Source organism: Hemicordylus capensis, chromosome 9, assembly GCF_027244095.1.
Source record: "Hemicordylus capensis ecotype Gifberg chromosome 9, rHemCap1.1.pri, whole genome shotgun sequence".
NCBI classification, from domain to species: Eukaryota; Metazoa; Chordata; class Lepidosauria; order Squamata; family Cordylidae; genus Hemicordylus; species Hemicordylus capensis.
Window position 1 is genome coordinate 30,757,136 of NC_069665.1, and position 12,859 is coordinate 30,769,994.

The window sequence follows — 12,859 nt, forward strand, 5'->3', positions numbered from 1 at the left end:
AAACACTCTCAGGGTCGGGATTCGGGACTGGACTTCAAGCGAAGTCTGACGAATCCAAGAACCAGGCTGAGAGGCAAAGCATGCAAGCCTGAGGGGAAGAACCTGAAGTCCAGGTCTTAAAAGAGAGGAGGGCTGGCTCTGTAGTGGCCCTGCTGAGAAGGAGAGGGGCAGGCAGAGTAGGATCGTGAGTGGAAGGCACAGGCGGAGTGCAAGTGGCCTTTGGGGTCAGTTTTGCCGGAGGGCTGCAGCCAGGATGAGGGAGGTGGTCGGGCCTCCACCGCTTAAGCCCGAGGAGCATTCAAAGGAGGCTAAATAGATAAGCCACCAGCCAAGAGAGAGGACCAAAGAAGAGCGTCTGAAGAGGCATTGCATATGAGATGCACATCGTAGCTGCTCAAAGCTAAGACGCGGTTTCCCTCTATAGTTTGTTAAATATGGAGGGTGGGGTGTCAGATCCAGAGTCCTCTTTCTTTAAGCTCTCTCTTTTAAGGCAATGGAGGCGATTCCCACGATCGGCGGAAAGCGGGCCAAGGGAGCTGAGCCCGCGTTCTCTTGATGATGGGAACCACAGGGCTGGCAGGCGCGCCCGGTGCTCCCACGGCAGTTAGCCCACCTAGAACATCCTCCCCTGAAATGTGGTTAACGGAGCGCTCCGTTAACCTCATTTCTTTTCTTGTGTGTCACTACAGCGACACACAAGTAGACCCCCAACCGGGAGGCTGCAAGCTTCCTGGGTTCTCCCTGCGCGCTTGCGTGGGGCATCCTAGATCTTCCAGGGGCTGCACGGCCCCCGATCCCCGCAGCCCCTGCCGGCTCCATGATGGAGCCAGCAGCCATGCGGACGGCCGATCCGGCCACCCAGCTATGAGCGGCTGCTCGGCTGCGGGGAGAGCGAGCGGGCTCTCGTGGTGCTGTGTGACATGTTGTGACACGTTGCACATGTCGTGTGAAGCGCCTCGTGGTCTTACATTCAGAGTTGCCTTCTATTCGCGTAAACTCAGGAGGGAAAGGGGGAGAGATGGTTTAGGATAAGGGCATTAGGCCAGGAGGATTCACGCTGGCTGGGCTGGAGACACGTTTCCAACCGGCTGGGGTTCCTCCATCTCTGTGCAGTTGTAAATAGGCAGACATGTCAATCAATTCAAAGGAGCAGCAGAGAAGAGGCGGTCTGTCTCCCCTCCCCGGAGAAAGAGGGCAGCCGTAAAGAGATGCTGCTCAAGTGGGGTTTCTTTGAGCCCTGCAGAGACCTGCAAGTGATGTGGGAGCAGAGCAAGGAGGATGGAATGATCACGAGTTCACCCTGCTGGAGGGGAAATAAATTCTAGCAGGAACAGTGAGGCAGTAGAAACACCTTTCTCAGGCAAGTTATTGACGGCGGTCTGAGTATCTCCTGTGCACACCCCCAAATGAAGGGGGCTTCTGTGGGAAATGCTGCTGGTAGATGGGGCCCTGGCTGTTTTATGCAAGAGAAATGCTAGCCGTGCACGGTTAAAGTATTACCGGTTCTGTTCTTGAGGTCAAGACAGGTTCTTTAAAGCCTTCTGCTGCCACTCTAAATATCCCAGAAGAGGAATATTCCCAGAACAAGCCTCTCCCTTGGGGAGTCTTAACCTTCCCAGTCCTTTTATGCAGAGGGCTTCTCCCCCTTCCCGCCCTGAAGCAGTAAATGTGACGGAAACCCCACCCACCACCAGACATCACAGGGACAGCCTGTTCCCAGGCAGCAAAGGCTGACCTCTACGCCTGCACCTTGCATGCATTCAGAGATGTACGACAAGCTCTAAGCAAGCTGAAAGCAGGGCGACAGAGGCCGCGGGTGTTTACACACATTCCCTTCAACAGTCAAACAGGTGTTGCAGGCTACTGAAACAACACAAAGCCTCTTTCGCAGAGGAGGAAGCCAATGCGTACAGCTGCAGGTCCAATTTTTCCTCCTACCATTGGCCTCCAGCTCTCGGCAAAAACAATCCCTGCCTTGGCTGGGAAGCAGCGTCCCCTCCGTGCCCTGCCTGGGAGGCAACCCCAAACCCCAGCATCCTTCCGGGGAAAGCCCAACTCCTGAGCAGGCGCCAGGACGGCCGCGCCTCGTCCCCATCGCCACTAACCTTTCCCACTGGGCCGACACCTCCCTGGGAAGCCGCCGGGCAGGTTGGGCTGTGTTTCTCAGGCTTCTGCCTGCTCTCTGGCCGAACGGGCAGGAGCGGCTGCTTGCTAAAGAGGTGCCGAAAATAACCGCTTGGCCACAACTGCTTTTATTCCAGTGACAGGTGTGTTACTAAGTTAGACTCCGCACATGTCTCTGACACTGACGCGCTTTGTGGATGGAGGCTGCATCGTCCCCGGGCCCTCCTTGGCTACGGAAGGGTGAGGAAGGCAGAGGGTGGGCTGGCCTTCCTTGAGCTGGCCACTGTTCACAGGACGGGTTGTGCCCCTGGGTTGCGTCTGGCCCAGGGGGGCCTTCAGGGGGTGCTCCACGGGGCACAGGCCCCCCCGGAATGGCTCAGAGCCCCCCAATCTCAGCAGCCACTCCCCATCTCCTCCGTGACCTCTTCCAGAGGCACCTGCACAGAGCAGGGGGTTGCCGAGAGGTGCCTGCTGGCCTGGCCGGGCACTCGGCCGCTCCACCTCCATCGGTGCTCCGTTCTCAGATCGGACACTTTTGGAAACATACGTCACGGTTGGGGGGAGGGAGGATGGCTGAGCTGGATTGCCAAAAGGGGTCTGCGCCCCGCGCCCCGGATCGTTTAAGCGCTCAGCAATGCCCCCCCCACTGTGTGGATGTAAGTCGCTCTACAGCTTTAAGGGTGTGTGGACATCTCAGGATCTCAGTGCATTCGTGAACAAAGAAGGTTGCAGCCAGCGAGCTGAGAGCCGGCAGCTGGAACCTATGAAGCTGTCTCAGGTGGAGGCAGAGGAGCGTTGGTCCATTTAACCCCGGACTGGCTTTTCTGGCAAAACCAATGCCCTTCACATGCAGAACGGTTTGGCCCTTGAATCACAGGATTGTAAAGCTGGAAGGGACTGGAGGTCTTCTAGGCCACACCCCTGACTGGTGCCTGCCCAGCTTCTCCATCAGCTGCAGACTGAAGTAATAGGAGACATGTCTCTCAGAGCATGTCCAAAGTGTTTTCCTCTCCCTGCCCAGTAGCCACCACCTTTCCCCTCCACCTCTAGGATTCAGAGATGGAGGCTGAAGAGCAGAGGGAGGAGGCTTCTCCCTTCAGTGCCTGTCTTCTTACCAATTACTCCACTGCACTTTTCTTCCCCCCCCCCCCACCGCTTTTTTGCAGGTGCAAATGGGTATGGCATTTAAAAGGGAGGGGCTGAGATAAAGCCAAAGAGTCCAGCCAAGTGGTGGCTGGGGACAGACATCAACTAAAGGACGCCAGGTTCATTGCTGTATGGGGCATCCCTCTGTGTGGACAAAGAGGGGTGTTGCCACCCACGGGGCAGCACCCACTAGGCCACGCTGCCTGCACCCGCGGGTGCATTTGCACAGGGGGCGCCCACCCCACTCCCAGCTTGACCGAGGGGGAGGGAAGCCGAGCCCTGGCCTCTGCGTCTCTCACTGGGGGGCGCGTTTCATTTTACTTACAGAGACACACCATGGACCATTTCAAGCAACCGTGAAAACGGCCACGGGGCAGAAACATCGGCGGCCCAGCTTCGCGATCTGCAAGTAAAATAAAACAGACGCTATCAGGAGAGACCAGAGGCGGCAGGCTTCCCGAGCAGGGGCAGGGGCTGTGGGCTGCGGTCTCCGGGAGCCAGAGGGCTAATGGCAGAGCTGGCTTCCCCCCCGCTCTGGGTGAGGAGGAGGTTTCCTTCCTTCCCCTGCACAAAACTCACTGGGGATGAGCCCAGACAGGAGCCTTTCACTGGGGCTGGCAGCCTCTGCTTGCCACAGCTCCCTAAAACGAGGCAGCCAGTGATCAGTAACCGGGATCCTGTATGCCAGGGGCTCTCAAATATCTGGGTCTCCAGCTGTTGTCGGAGTACATCACCCCAGCCACAATCAGTGTTCCCTTTCATCACAGGGATTCCCAGATGTTGTTGACTACAACTCCCAGAATCCCCCTCAGCTGCAATGGCCTTTGCCCGGGGATTCTGGGAGTTGTAGTCAACAACATCTGGGAATCCCTGCGAGAGGGGACCCTGGCCACAATGGCCAATGGGAGTTGTCGTCCAACAACATCTGGGGAGGGACCCACTCTCGAGAGCCCTTTGTTTATGCCGTAATTGGCTCACAAATGGAAGCCACTGAGCCCAGTGAGGAAAGAAGCCTTCCAGTTTAACTCCTCGTGCATCTCTCTGTGGGCATGCCATACGGTGGCTGTTTCTGCTGCCCCACAGCAAGCTCCTTGACCCTGCCACAATGGGGCCAGAGAGCAGGGACCCATGTATGTTGCCTGTGCAACTCCGTAAGATGCTGTATACATCAATAACAACATTTCTGACAAACAGGTAGAGAAAATCTATGGGCGGTGGATTGCATCCACCTATGCTCACCTGCCTGTTCTCTCATTTACCTCCTAAGAACACAGCAGAGCAACCAGCCTGTTCTGAGTGGGGTTCCAAGGACTCAGCCCTCTTTGGGCATCCAACACAGGAAAGTATGTGTTGAACATAGGAAGCTGCCATCCTGAGTCAGACCCTTGGTCCAGCTAGCTCAGTACTGTCTACCTTGACTGGCAGCAGCTCTTTGGGGTTGAGGTAGGAGTCTTTCCCAGGCCTTCTTGGAAATGCTGCCAGGGACTGAGCTTAGGGCTTCCGGCATGCAAAGGAGGGGCACCCTGTTGCTTGAGGCATGGGGCTCGAATGGCATCCTTCCAAGGTTGGGGCCTTAGGTGGGCCAGCATTCGGATTCAGGACCACTTCAAGATGCAGTTCAGCCTCTGACATCAGAGCTGGACAGCCAGTTCCAACGTGCAGGTGCATAAGCATTCCTTGGGGCTTGCCTCAAAGTTCTCTCAGCCCGGGCAACCAAGAGTCTGGGTGTGTACACACACACACACACACACACACACACACACACACACACACCCCAGCTCTGTTTCACACAATATCTTTCAGTGACCTGACTGTGCTCCAAGGCAAAGAAAACTGACACTGGGAAGGTTACCCGTGGGAGGATTTCATAAATAGGTCCCAAGAATGTGGGAAGAATCAAGTATAACTGGTTCCATCTGCTCTTTTCACAACTGTGAGCTCTGGGAAATGTTGCAGAGCTCAACATTTCCCGACCTGCTGCTTGCCGGGTGCAGGATCCCAGTCAAGACGAGATCCCTGCTGCTGGCCCAGCACCCTGGGTGGTAAGCCATCCAACTAGGCGGATAGGAACGCTCTCAGTTTGGGCGAAGCGTCTCAGCAGAGCCCGTGAGTGAGGGCACCAGCTCAGCGGGTTGCGAATATCCAGCCGCATGAAGTGCAGAAGTCACAACTCCCCCCCCCGCCCCTCACCTCTAAGGGCTTTCCATGCATACGCTAGAGAGGAGGGCGCTCAGTCCTGGCACTGGCTCTCGCAAAGAGGGCTCTCGTTTTGGAAAGGAGAGGGCAAGAGGGGAGTCCTTTTCAGAGAACACAAGGCCGGCTTAAAGAGCCACCACATCTGCCACGGAGAACGATGGAAAGCAAACCCCATCAGATCACAGACGAGCAGAATCCGATTTCTAATTAAAGAACATCTGGTTCCAAAAAAGCAAGGCTGGTGTTGTGTTGGAACTGCCGCTCGGAATAAAGCGGGAGGGGAGAAGAATAGCGCTCCCCCCCCCACACACACATACACACACAATCATGAGAGAGGAAGGGAGTCCTTTCCTTGATCTTACCAGATGCCTGGAGATTTGGCAGTTGGAAGGCCAATGCAGCCTGTGAAGGCTCAGAAGGGGACGGACAGGGGTGTGCATCCCACTTTCTGGGCACGAAGGCCTTCAGCAGCAGCAGCAGCAGCCATCTCAGGGCTTCAGGCAGAGATGCAGCTGTGCTTGTGGATGCAGCCGCCCATCTGCCATGGGATCTTTCGTCTGCACATGAGATGCACCGCAGCATAAGCACCACTGTCAGCCCACAGGCCAGCGGGATGTGCTGTGCTATGCACTCCTGAGCATGTGGGCAGATGATCTGCCAGGCAGAAGGGTGCCACGAGGAGCACAAATTGAGAACGGGGTGGCAATGCCCAGCATTCCCGACTGCAAAAAGGGAGATCCGTGCGTGCTAAACCTTATCGGTCCGTCCAGCTCAGTCCTGTAAATCTGACTGGCAGCAGATTTACAAAGTCTGTGCTGAGATCCTTCCAACTGGAAATATCAGGAATTCAACTCAGGGATATGGGGAAATCTCCCAGTAGATGAATCATGCAGAGGATGGAACTAAAGGGGGGAGCACTCAGCACTAGGGATGCACACGAATTGGATTCTGCATTTCGTTTCGAGCTTGAAACGAAACACAACTGCCCGGCCGAGCTGGTACGAAACGAGCTCGGAACGTTTCGAGTGTTTGGAGCATTCCAGGTGCCATTTTGGAGGGCTATTTTTCCGGGGAGAGCTGGTCTACCAATTGGGGCTGGTGGGTAGACCAGGCCTCTGCTCTGGGCTTGGCGTGTCCTCCCACCTCGGAGGGCTGGTCTACCCGCCATGTGAGGCAAGTGAACCAGGCCTCCACCCTGGACTTAATGTGTTGGCCCCCCTCAGAGGTCTGGTCTACCTAGTAGACCAATCCTCCGAGGCAGGCTGACATGCTGAACCCAATCAGTAGACCAGCTCTCCCCAGAAAAACAGCCCTCCAAGATGGCGCTTGGAACGCTTGGAACATTGAGACAGGAAACGGGGTCATTCCGTTCTGAGCTCGAAACAGGCCCTTCATTTGAAGGGCGTTTTGTGTCGAGCTCGGAACATTCGAAACGGCCTGCTTCGAATCGGAACGTTCCGAGCTTGAAACCTTTTGCCCCTCCCTTTTCAGCACTGCTCCAGAGTTGCTCCAGGGCCTGATCCGAACCACAGCCCACCCAGGCTCGGCCAGCTCACAGGAAACCCTGAGCATGTCCAGAGCGTTTTCCTCTCATCGCTGAAGAGCCAAACACTGCACACATTTGAGATGAGGGGCAAATGGGTTCGAGCGGGCTTTGCCATTTCTGTTTCGGAAACCCCCCCTTCTGAGCTGTGCTGGTTAAGCTGGCCGCTCAGACCCCTGCTGGCCGGCGTCTAGGGCGGACCTCTCCCCTCCCTTGCCCCTCTCTTCTCCACCTTGCAGCAGCCAGAGCACGAGCAGAACTGGCTGGCATCTGCAAAAGCTGCCTCTTCCCGTGGGGTGCTTTCCTGGCACTCCAAACGTGGGGCCAGATGGCGCTGCCGTTCGTCTGCAAGGAGAAGCACCACAGAGGTGGTGGGCAGCATCCAAATCCACCCACTCTGGCATCCGGAGCAGCTCCGGGCCTGAGGACAGCCGGGACCCTCATGCCAGAGAACCCAGCCCAGCCCAAAAGGAGAACGTGGGAAGCCTGCTCTGCTCACCGCACTGCCATGGAACTCCCATATGATGCTACATAAATAAATATACTTTCTGGACTACAAAATAGACTAAATCAATAAATGAGGCTGAGCAGCTGCAGAGGGTCCTCTTGTGCCCACCCACCCCGGTCATGCAAGGAAGCCGCCCACAAGCTCACTGCCAGTCTTTTCACCCAGGGGCTCCCAGCCCGTGGCCTCCCCCCGTGGCTGAACTCCCCCTCCCCTGGCCAAACAGGTGGTGTCGTCCCTGTGCTGGCCTTCTCCGTGGCCGCCCCTCTTCTATGGGACACTCTTCTCCCCCGGATTCGTTCAGCCCCCTCCCTGGCTGCTTTTAAGACCTCCATGTTTCGCCAGGCATTTGCCCTTTAATTATATTTATTATTATTCCTTGTTTACACAGTCAGAGAGGTGTTACTGACTGGCTTGTTTTATCCAGACATCAAGTCCTTCCCAAGGACCTGGGAGGGCTGGATTTCATTATCAGTGTTGTTATTATTATAGATATCGTCGCAGAATATATATAGGCTGTTCCCAGTAAAGCTGCTTTTTGTAACTGGCTGGTGGCGATTTCTGTGGCCCCTCTGGTGTTGAGGTGCTCTTCAAGGTCTTTTGGGACTGCACCCAGGGCGCCAAGTACCACTGGGATTATTTGGGTCTTTTTCTGCCACAGCCTTTCAATTTCAGTTTGTAGATCTTTGTATTTGGTGATTTTTTTCTATTTCTTTTTCTTCTGTTCTGCTATCCCCTGGTATTGCTATGTCGATTATTTTGACTTGTTTTTCTTTCTTCTCGACTACAGTGATATCTGGTGTATTGTGTGGCAGATGTTTGTCTGTTTGTAGTCGGAAGTCCCATAATATTTTTGCATCTTCACTTTCTACAACCTTTTCAATTTTATGGTCCCACCAATTTTTGGCTACAGGTGGGTGTATTATTAGTGTGTTTTTGTTGTTGTTGCTGCTGTTATTTTAACTGATTGTTATTGGTATTGTTCACCTCCTTGAGTCTTTGGAGGATGCGGTGTATAAGGAAATTTTAATGAATGAATGAATGAACTCCCATCATCCCCAACAACAATAAATTGTACCTGGGATAATGGGAGTTGTAGTTCAGCATCATCTGGAGGACCACAGGTTGGGAACCCCAGCATTAACCAAACTGGGCTGCAGAGTCAAGTGAGAGGACAGCTCTCTCTCCTCAAAGCACTTCAGCGCACTTTAGTGTGGTCCAATTAACAATAGCAAAGGGACAGGGTCAGACTTACAACTGAAGCCAGAAACTGGCAAAGCGACTGAGCAAACGACCCTAGAGAGACACTCTCACACCAGAGGAGGCGAAATGAGGCCCCTTCAACCCAAAGGACTTCTGCAATACCTTCACCAAGGTGGGGGTGGCCGTCTTGCACTAGACCCGCCCCACCGGCTCTTCCGCAGCCTTGATGAGACCCATGCGGGTGTTTGTGTCCACTCAGCTACTCACTAGGGTTTGGCGTGAAGGTGGGGTGTCGCGTGGCTCCCTGCGTGACGGCTGGTGATGGGGGCGGCATATTCGGTGGCGTGGATCGGGACTGTGTCTTCACGTCGGCTGGCGAGTCTGGCATCGTTGCTGCCTTTTTCTCTAGACTACCTGCAAAGCAGAGAGGAAGAGAGAAGGAAAGGATGAAAGAGGTGAGGAGAGCTGGAAGGGAAGGTGCTGCCCGGCAAGTGACCGGGGCCAGGGGTCGCCCAAGGGATTGGGGCCACTGGGGTGCAGCCCCACTGCTGCCTGGCCCCATGTGGCCCTGCTTTCAAAACTGACCCTTGCAAGCTTTGGAAGTGGTCTGGGGGGCAGGGAGGAGAGAAGGGGGCCAGCAGCCACTCCTGTTCCTTGCACACTCCGCAAGGCCTGTGAGGGTCAGACGGGCCCCAAGAGAAGGACGCGAAGAGCTGCAGGAGGGGAGGACTTTGCCACCCGACTAGCACGGCAATAATCCACCGCCAGAGGCAACCGCCTGCCCTGGCCTCATGGAAGGGACGCCCTGCATGAAGCCCAGGTTAGCAGGGAAAGCGCATGAACACCACGTGCTCACTCAACTCTGCTGCCAAGGAGAGGTGGCTGGGCGTGCGTTGAAGGGATCACTTCAGCCCACCCCCGATCCCCCTACACAGCCCACCAACTGGTTTTTTACCCCATTGCCCCAAACTGTACAAATCAACCCCCACTTGGGGTTCCAGACAGTTCCCAACTCTCCCAGTTTTATTTATTTATTTATCGTATTTGTATACCGCCCAAAACGCAAGACTCTAATTACCACGGCGATTCATAAACAGACTTCTGATGGGTTGGATCATAGGAAACTGCCTTCTACTGAGTCAGTTCATTGGTCCATCTAACTCAGGGTTGTCCACCCAGACTGGCAGCGGCTTCTCCAAGGTTATAGGCAGGAGTCTCCCTCTCAGCCCTATCCAGAGATGCCGCCGGGGGATGGGGGTGGTCTTGGGACCTTCTGCATGCAAGCAGGCAGGTGCTCTCCCCAGAGTGGCCCCATCCCCTCAGGGGAATCTCTGACAGTGCTCACACATGCCATCTCCCATTCAAACACAAACCAGGGTGGACCCTGCTTAGCCAAGGGGACAATTCCTGCTGGCTACCACAAGACCAGCTCTCCTCCCTGGGAGCAGCTGCCAACTCGGCACAAAGGCACCTGCCGCGGAGTTCGGAGGCCGCGGAGTTCAGGGCTTTCTCTCCTCCGTTAAGGAGGATGCTCTCGAGTTTGATGGCCCAGCACAAGTGCAGCGGCAGCTGTGGCGATCCATCACGGAGCCTCGCAGCAGTGAGGCTGTGCCAAGACCCAGATGAGAACCAAAGAAGGCAAGCATCCCCTCCGCCGCCCCTGCGAGGGGTCAGCCAGCCTCTCCTCGAGGTGACACTGCCTTTAGAAGATCAACAGGGCTTTCGGGCAGACGGGCGCTGCTGATAACCTCTAATCTACGGCACATTCCTAATCCCTTGCAACTGTTGTACGGTTAATTGAGCCTCGCAAGAAGGAGAGAGAGAGAGAGAGAGAGGCCCAAATAAAGGCACAGCCTTCGCCAAAGGGAGAGATTGTTGGGGTGCCCAGAGCAAGCTAAGCTGCAGAGGTCAGGGGCAAGGGCATCTTTCCCCAAGCATGGACGTGCGCATGCTTCCAAAGACCCTTCTGTGGCGCTTGGAGGATGGCTCTGTGCTCGAGGGACGTGAAGACACACCTGGGGGAGGCAGAACCAGCTCTCCTGAGAACCGGCTGCAGGTCTGGCCGTCCATACTGGCAAGGCCAGGGAGAAGCTGCAGGGCGTGTCCCCCGGCATGGGTCTCCAGCAGTCCCCTCTGCTGGGAGGAGCCATTCAGCAACTGCAGGTATGTGGGAAGCCGCCTTACACTAGGCTGGTGGTCCTCGTGATTCCAGTCAGGGCAGGAGGAGGAGCCTAATCAGGGTGGGAGGAGCCTGAGGTCGGCAGTCCTGTGTCTGCAAAGATCGAGGCAGGAGGAGGAGCAGAGCGAGAGATCTTCGTGTGGGGAGCTGGGTGGGACGGCTGGGGGCAGGGTGTGCATTGGCCATGCCTGGCCTACCCTGTGCCCGCCTCCCACACAATCCCTCTCCCTCCTCCTCCTCCTCTTTGCATTCCCAGGGCCACCCATTGGGGGTGCGCCCGGTGCTCCTACCCTGGCTGGGTGCTGCTCCCGCTCTGGTCCGGGTCGTGAGAACAGCCCTAGCAAGCCAGACCCTCCTTCATCTCAGTGAGGACCTCGGCCACCTGGAGAGGCCGACCTCTTTACTGGTTAATGGTTCAGAAGAAGTTGCCTGTAGCCGGGCTCTGAGCGGGGGGGAAGGCCTACCAGTCCTGCCTGGAAGAGCCTTGTGGGATGCCGCCGCTCCAAAGATGCAGGCAGGGAGTGCAATCAAGTTAGGAACCTAGGAAGCTGCCCTAGACTGAGTCCGACCCTTGGTCTATTCTTTGTCTGCACAGACTGGCAGCGGCTTCTCCAAGGCTGCAGGCGGGAGTCTCTCTCAGCCCCATCTTGGAGATGCTGCCAGGGAGGGAACCTGGGACCTTCTGATGCTCTTCCCAGAGTGGCAGCTCCATCCCCTGAGGGGAATCCCTTCCAGTGCTCACGCATCGAGTCTCCCATTCAGATGCAACCAGGGCGGACCCTGCTTAGCTAAGGGGACCAGTCATGCTGGCTCCCACCAGGCCAGCTCTCCTCTCCCAGGCAGAGCCTCCGCTGCTGCGTCTGGGCTCCAGCAAGGACCATTCCCCGCATTGGCTGCTCCCCCCCATCGCGGCCGCGGCGGAGAGAGCTCTGGAGGGGAGCCAGCCCTGGAACCTCCCTCCTCCCAGCCGGCAGGGCTGCCCTTCTCTTCCTCGCTATTCCCAGCATGCAGCTGAGTCGGGGCCAACAAACACGAGCTGGGCCGGCTATCAATCACCTCCCCAGGCAGGTCTGGAGGAGGCTGGAGAGAGGGAGGGGGGACTCTCCCTGCCGCCGTCTCGGCCTCTCAGAGCCCCTTTGGCTCCAAAGCCCCTTATGGCCCCATCAGGCCAGCCCACCCTCTCCCTAGTGTGAGTGGAGAAATGCCCACTGTGTGTATGTTTGTGTGTGCGTTTGTGCAACCACTTCCCACCTCAGCCACCCCCTAGGCAGGGCTTAATGTCTCAGCAGAGCCTCCCTGGGACCTGTCGTGCTAGAGTTCAGCCTGAAGCAATGCCAGAGAGCCTCTGACCATGCACAGAATACTTCCCTTTCCTCGTGGAATCGTGAGGTGCCTCTGCACAAAGAAGAGCTGGTCTTGTGGTAGCGAGCATGAATGGTCCCCTTTGCTAAGCAGGGTCTGCCCTGGTTTGCATTTGAATGGGAGGCCACACGTGAGCGCTGTAGGATATTCCCCTTCAGGGACGGGGCCGCTCTGGGAAGAGCACCTGCACGTTTGCATGCAGAGGGTCCCAGGTTCAATCCCTGGCAGCATCTCTGAGTAGGGTTGTGAAAGACTCTTGCCTGAAGCCTTGGAGAGCTGCTGCCAGTCAGAGCAGATGACGCTGAGCTAGATGGACCAAGGGTCTGACTCAGTAGGAGGCTCAGTTGACTTTCTAGGTTGCTACATTTAAACCAGGAAAGAGGGCTTCTAAGGGGCCAGCACACCTCTCTTTCTGAAAAGGTCCTCAGCCGGTGGTAAAATTTCAGCACCCGGCGAAGAAGGATGACTTCGCACATCACGCAGCCCCAGACCTGGCCTAGGCTTGCCTTCATGCACACACCCCCAGCAGGGCAGCTACAGCCGTTCCTGGTTCTTTGACTAGGGAAGGTGTGGGATGTGCTGTTTCCGAAAAGTTTGCTGC

At 56.3% G+C, this 12,859-nt stretch overlaps 1 protein-coding gene across 5 annotated transcripts in view; it reads right to left on the reverse strand.

The window, feature by feature from the left end:
- Nucleotides 1-12,859, reverse strand: part of CBFA2T3 (CBFA2/RUNX1 partner transcriptional co-repressor 3) — a 93,228-nt gene that overhangs the window by 20,150 nt on the left and 60,219 nt on the right. For 3 of the 5 annotated variants that reach the window (XM_053271122.1, XM_053271121.1, XM_053271124.1), the window contains 2 exons: nucleotides 8,985-9,131; nucleotides 3,596-3,673 (listed from right to left, as the gene is read on the reverse strand). In XM_053271122.1, coding sequence (XP_053127097.1) covers nucleotides 3,596-3,673; nucleotides 8,985-9,105 — 199 coding nt within the window. In that variant the 5' untranslated portion in view covers nucleotides 9,106-9,131. The remainder of the gene's footprint in view (nucleotides 1-3,595; nucleotides 3,674-8,984; nucleotides 9,132-12,859) is intronic. The other 2 variants (XM_053271123.1, XM_053271125.1) reach the window with 1 other exon arrangement.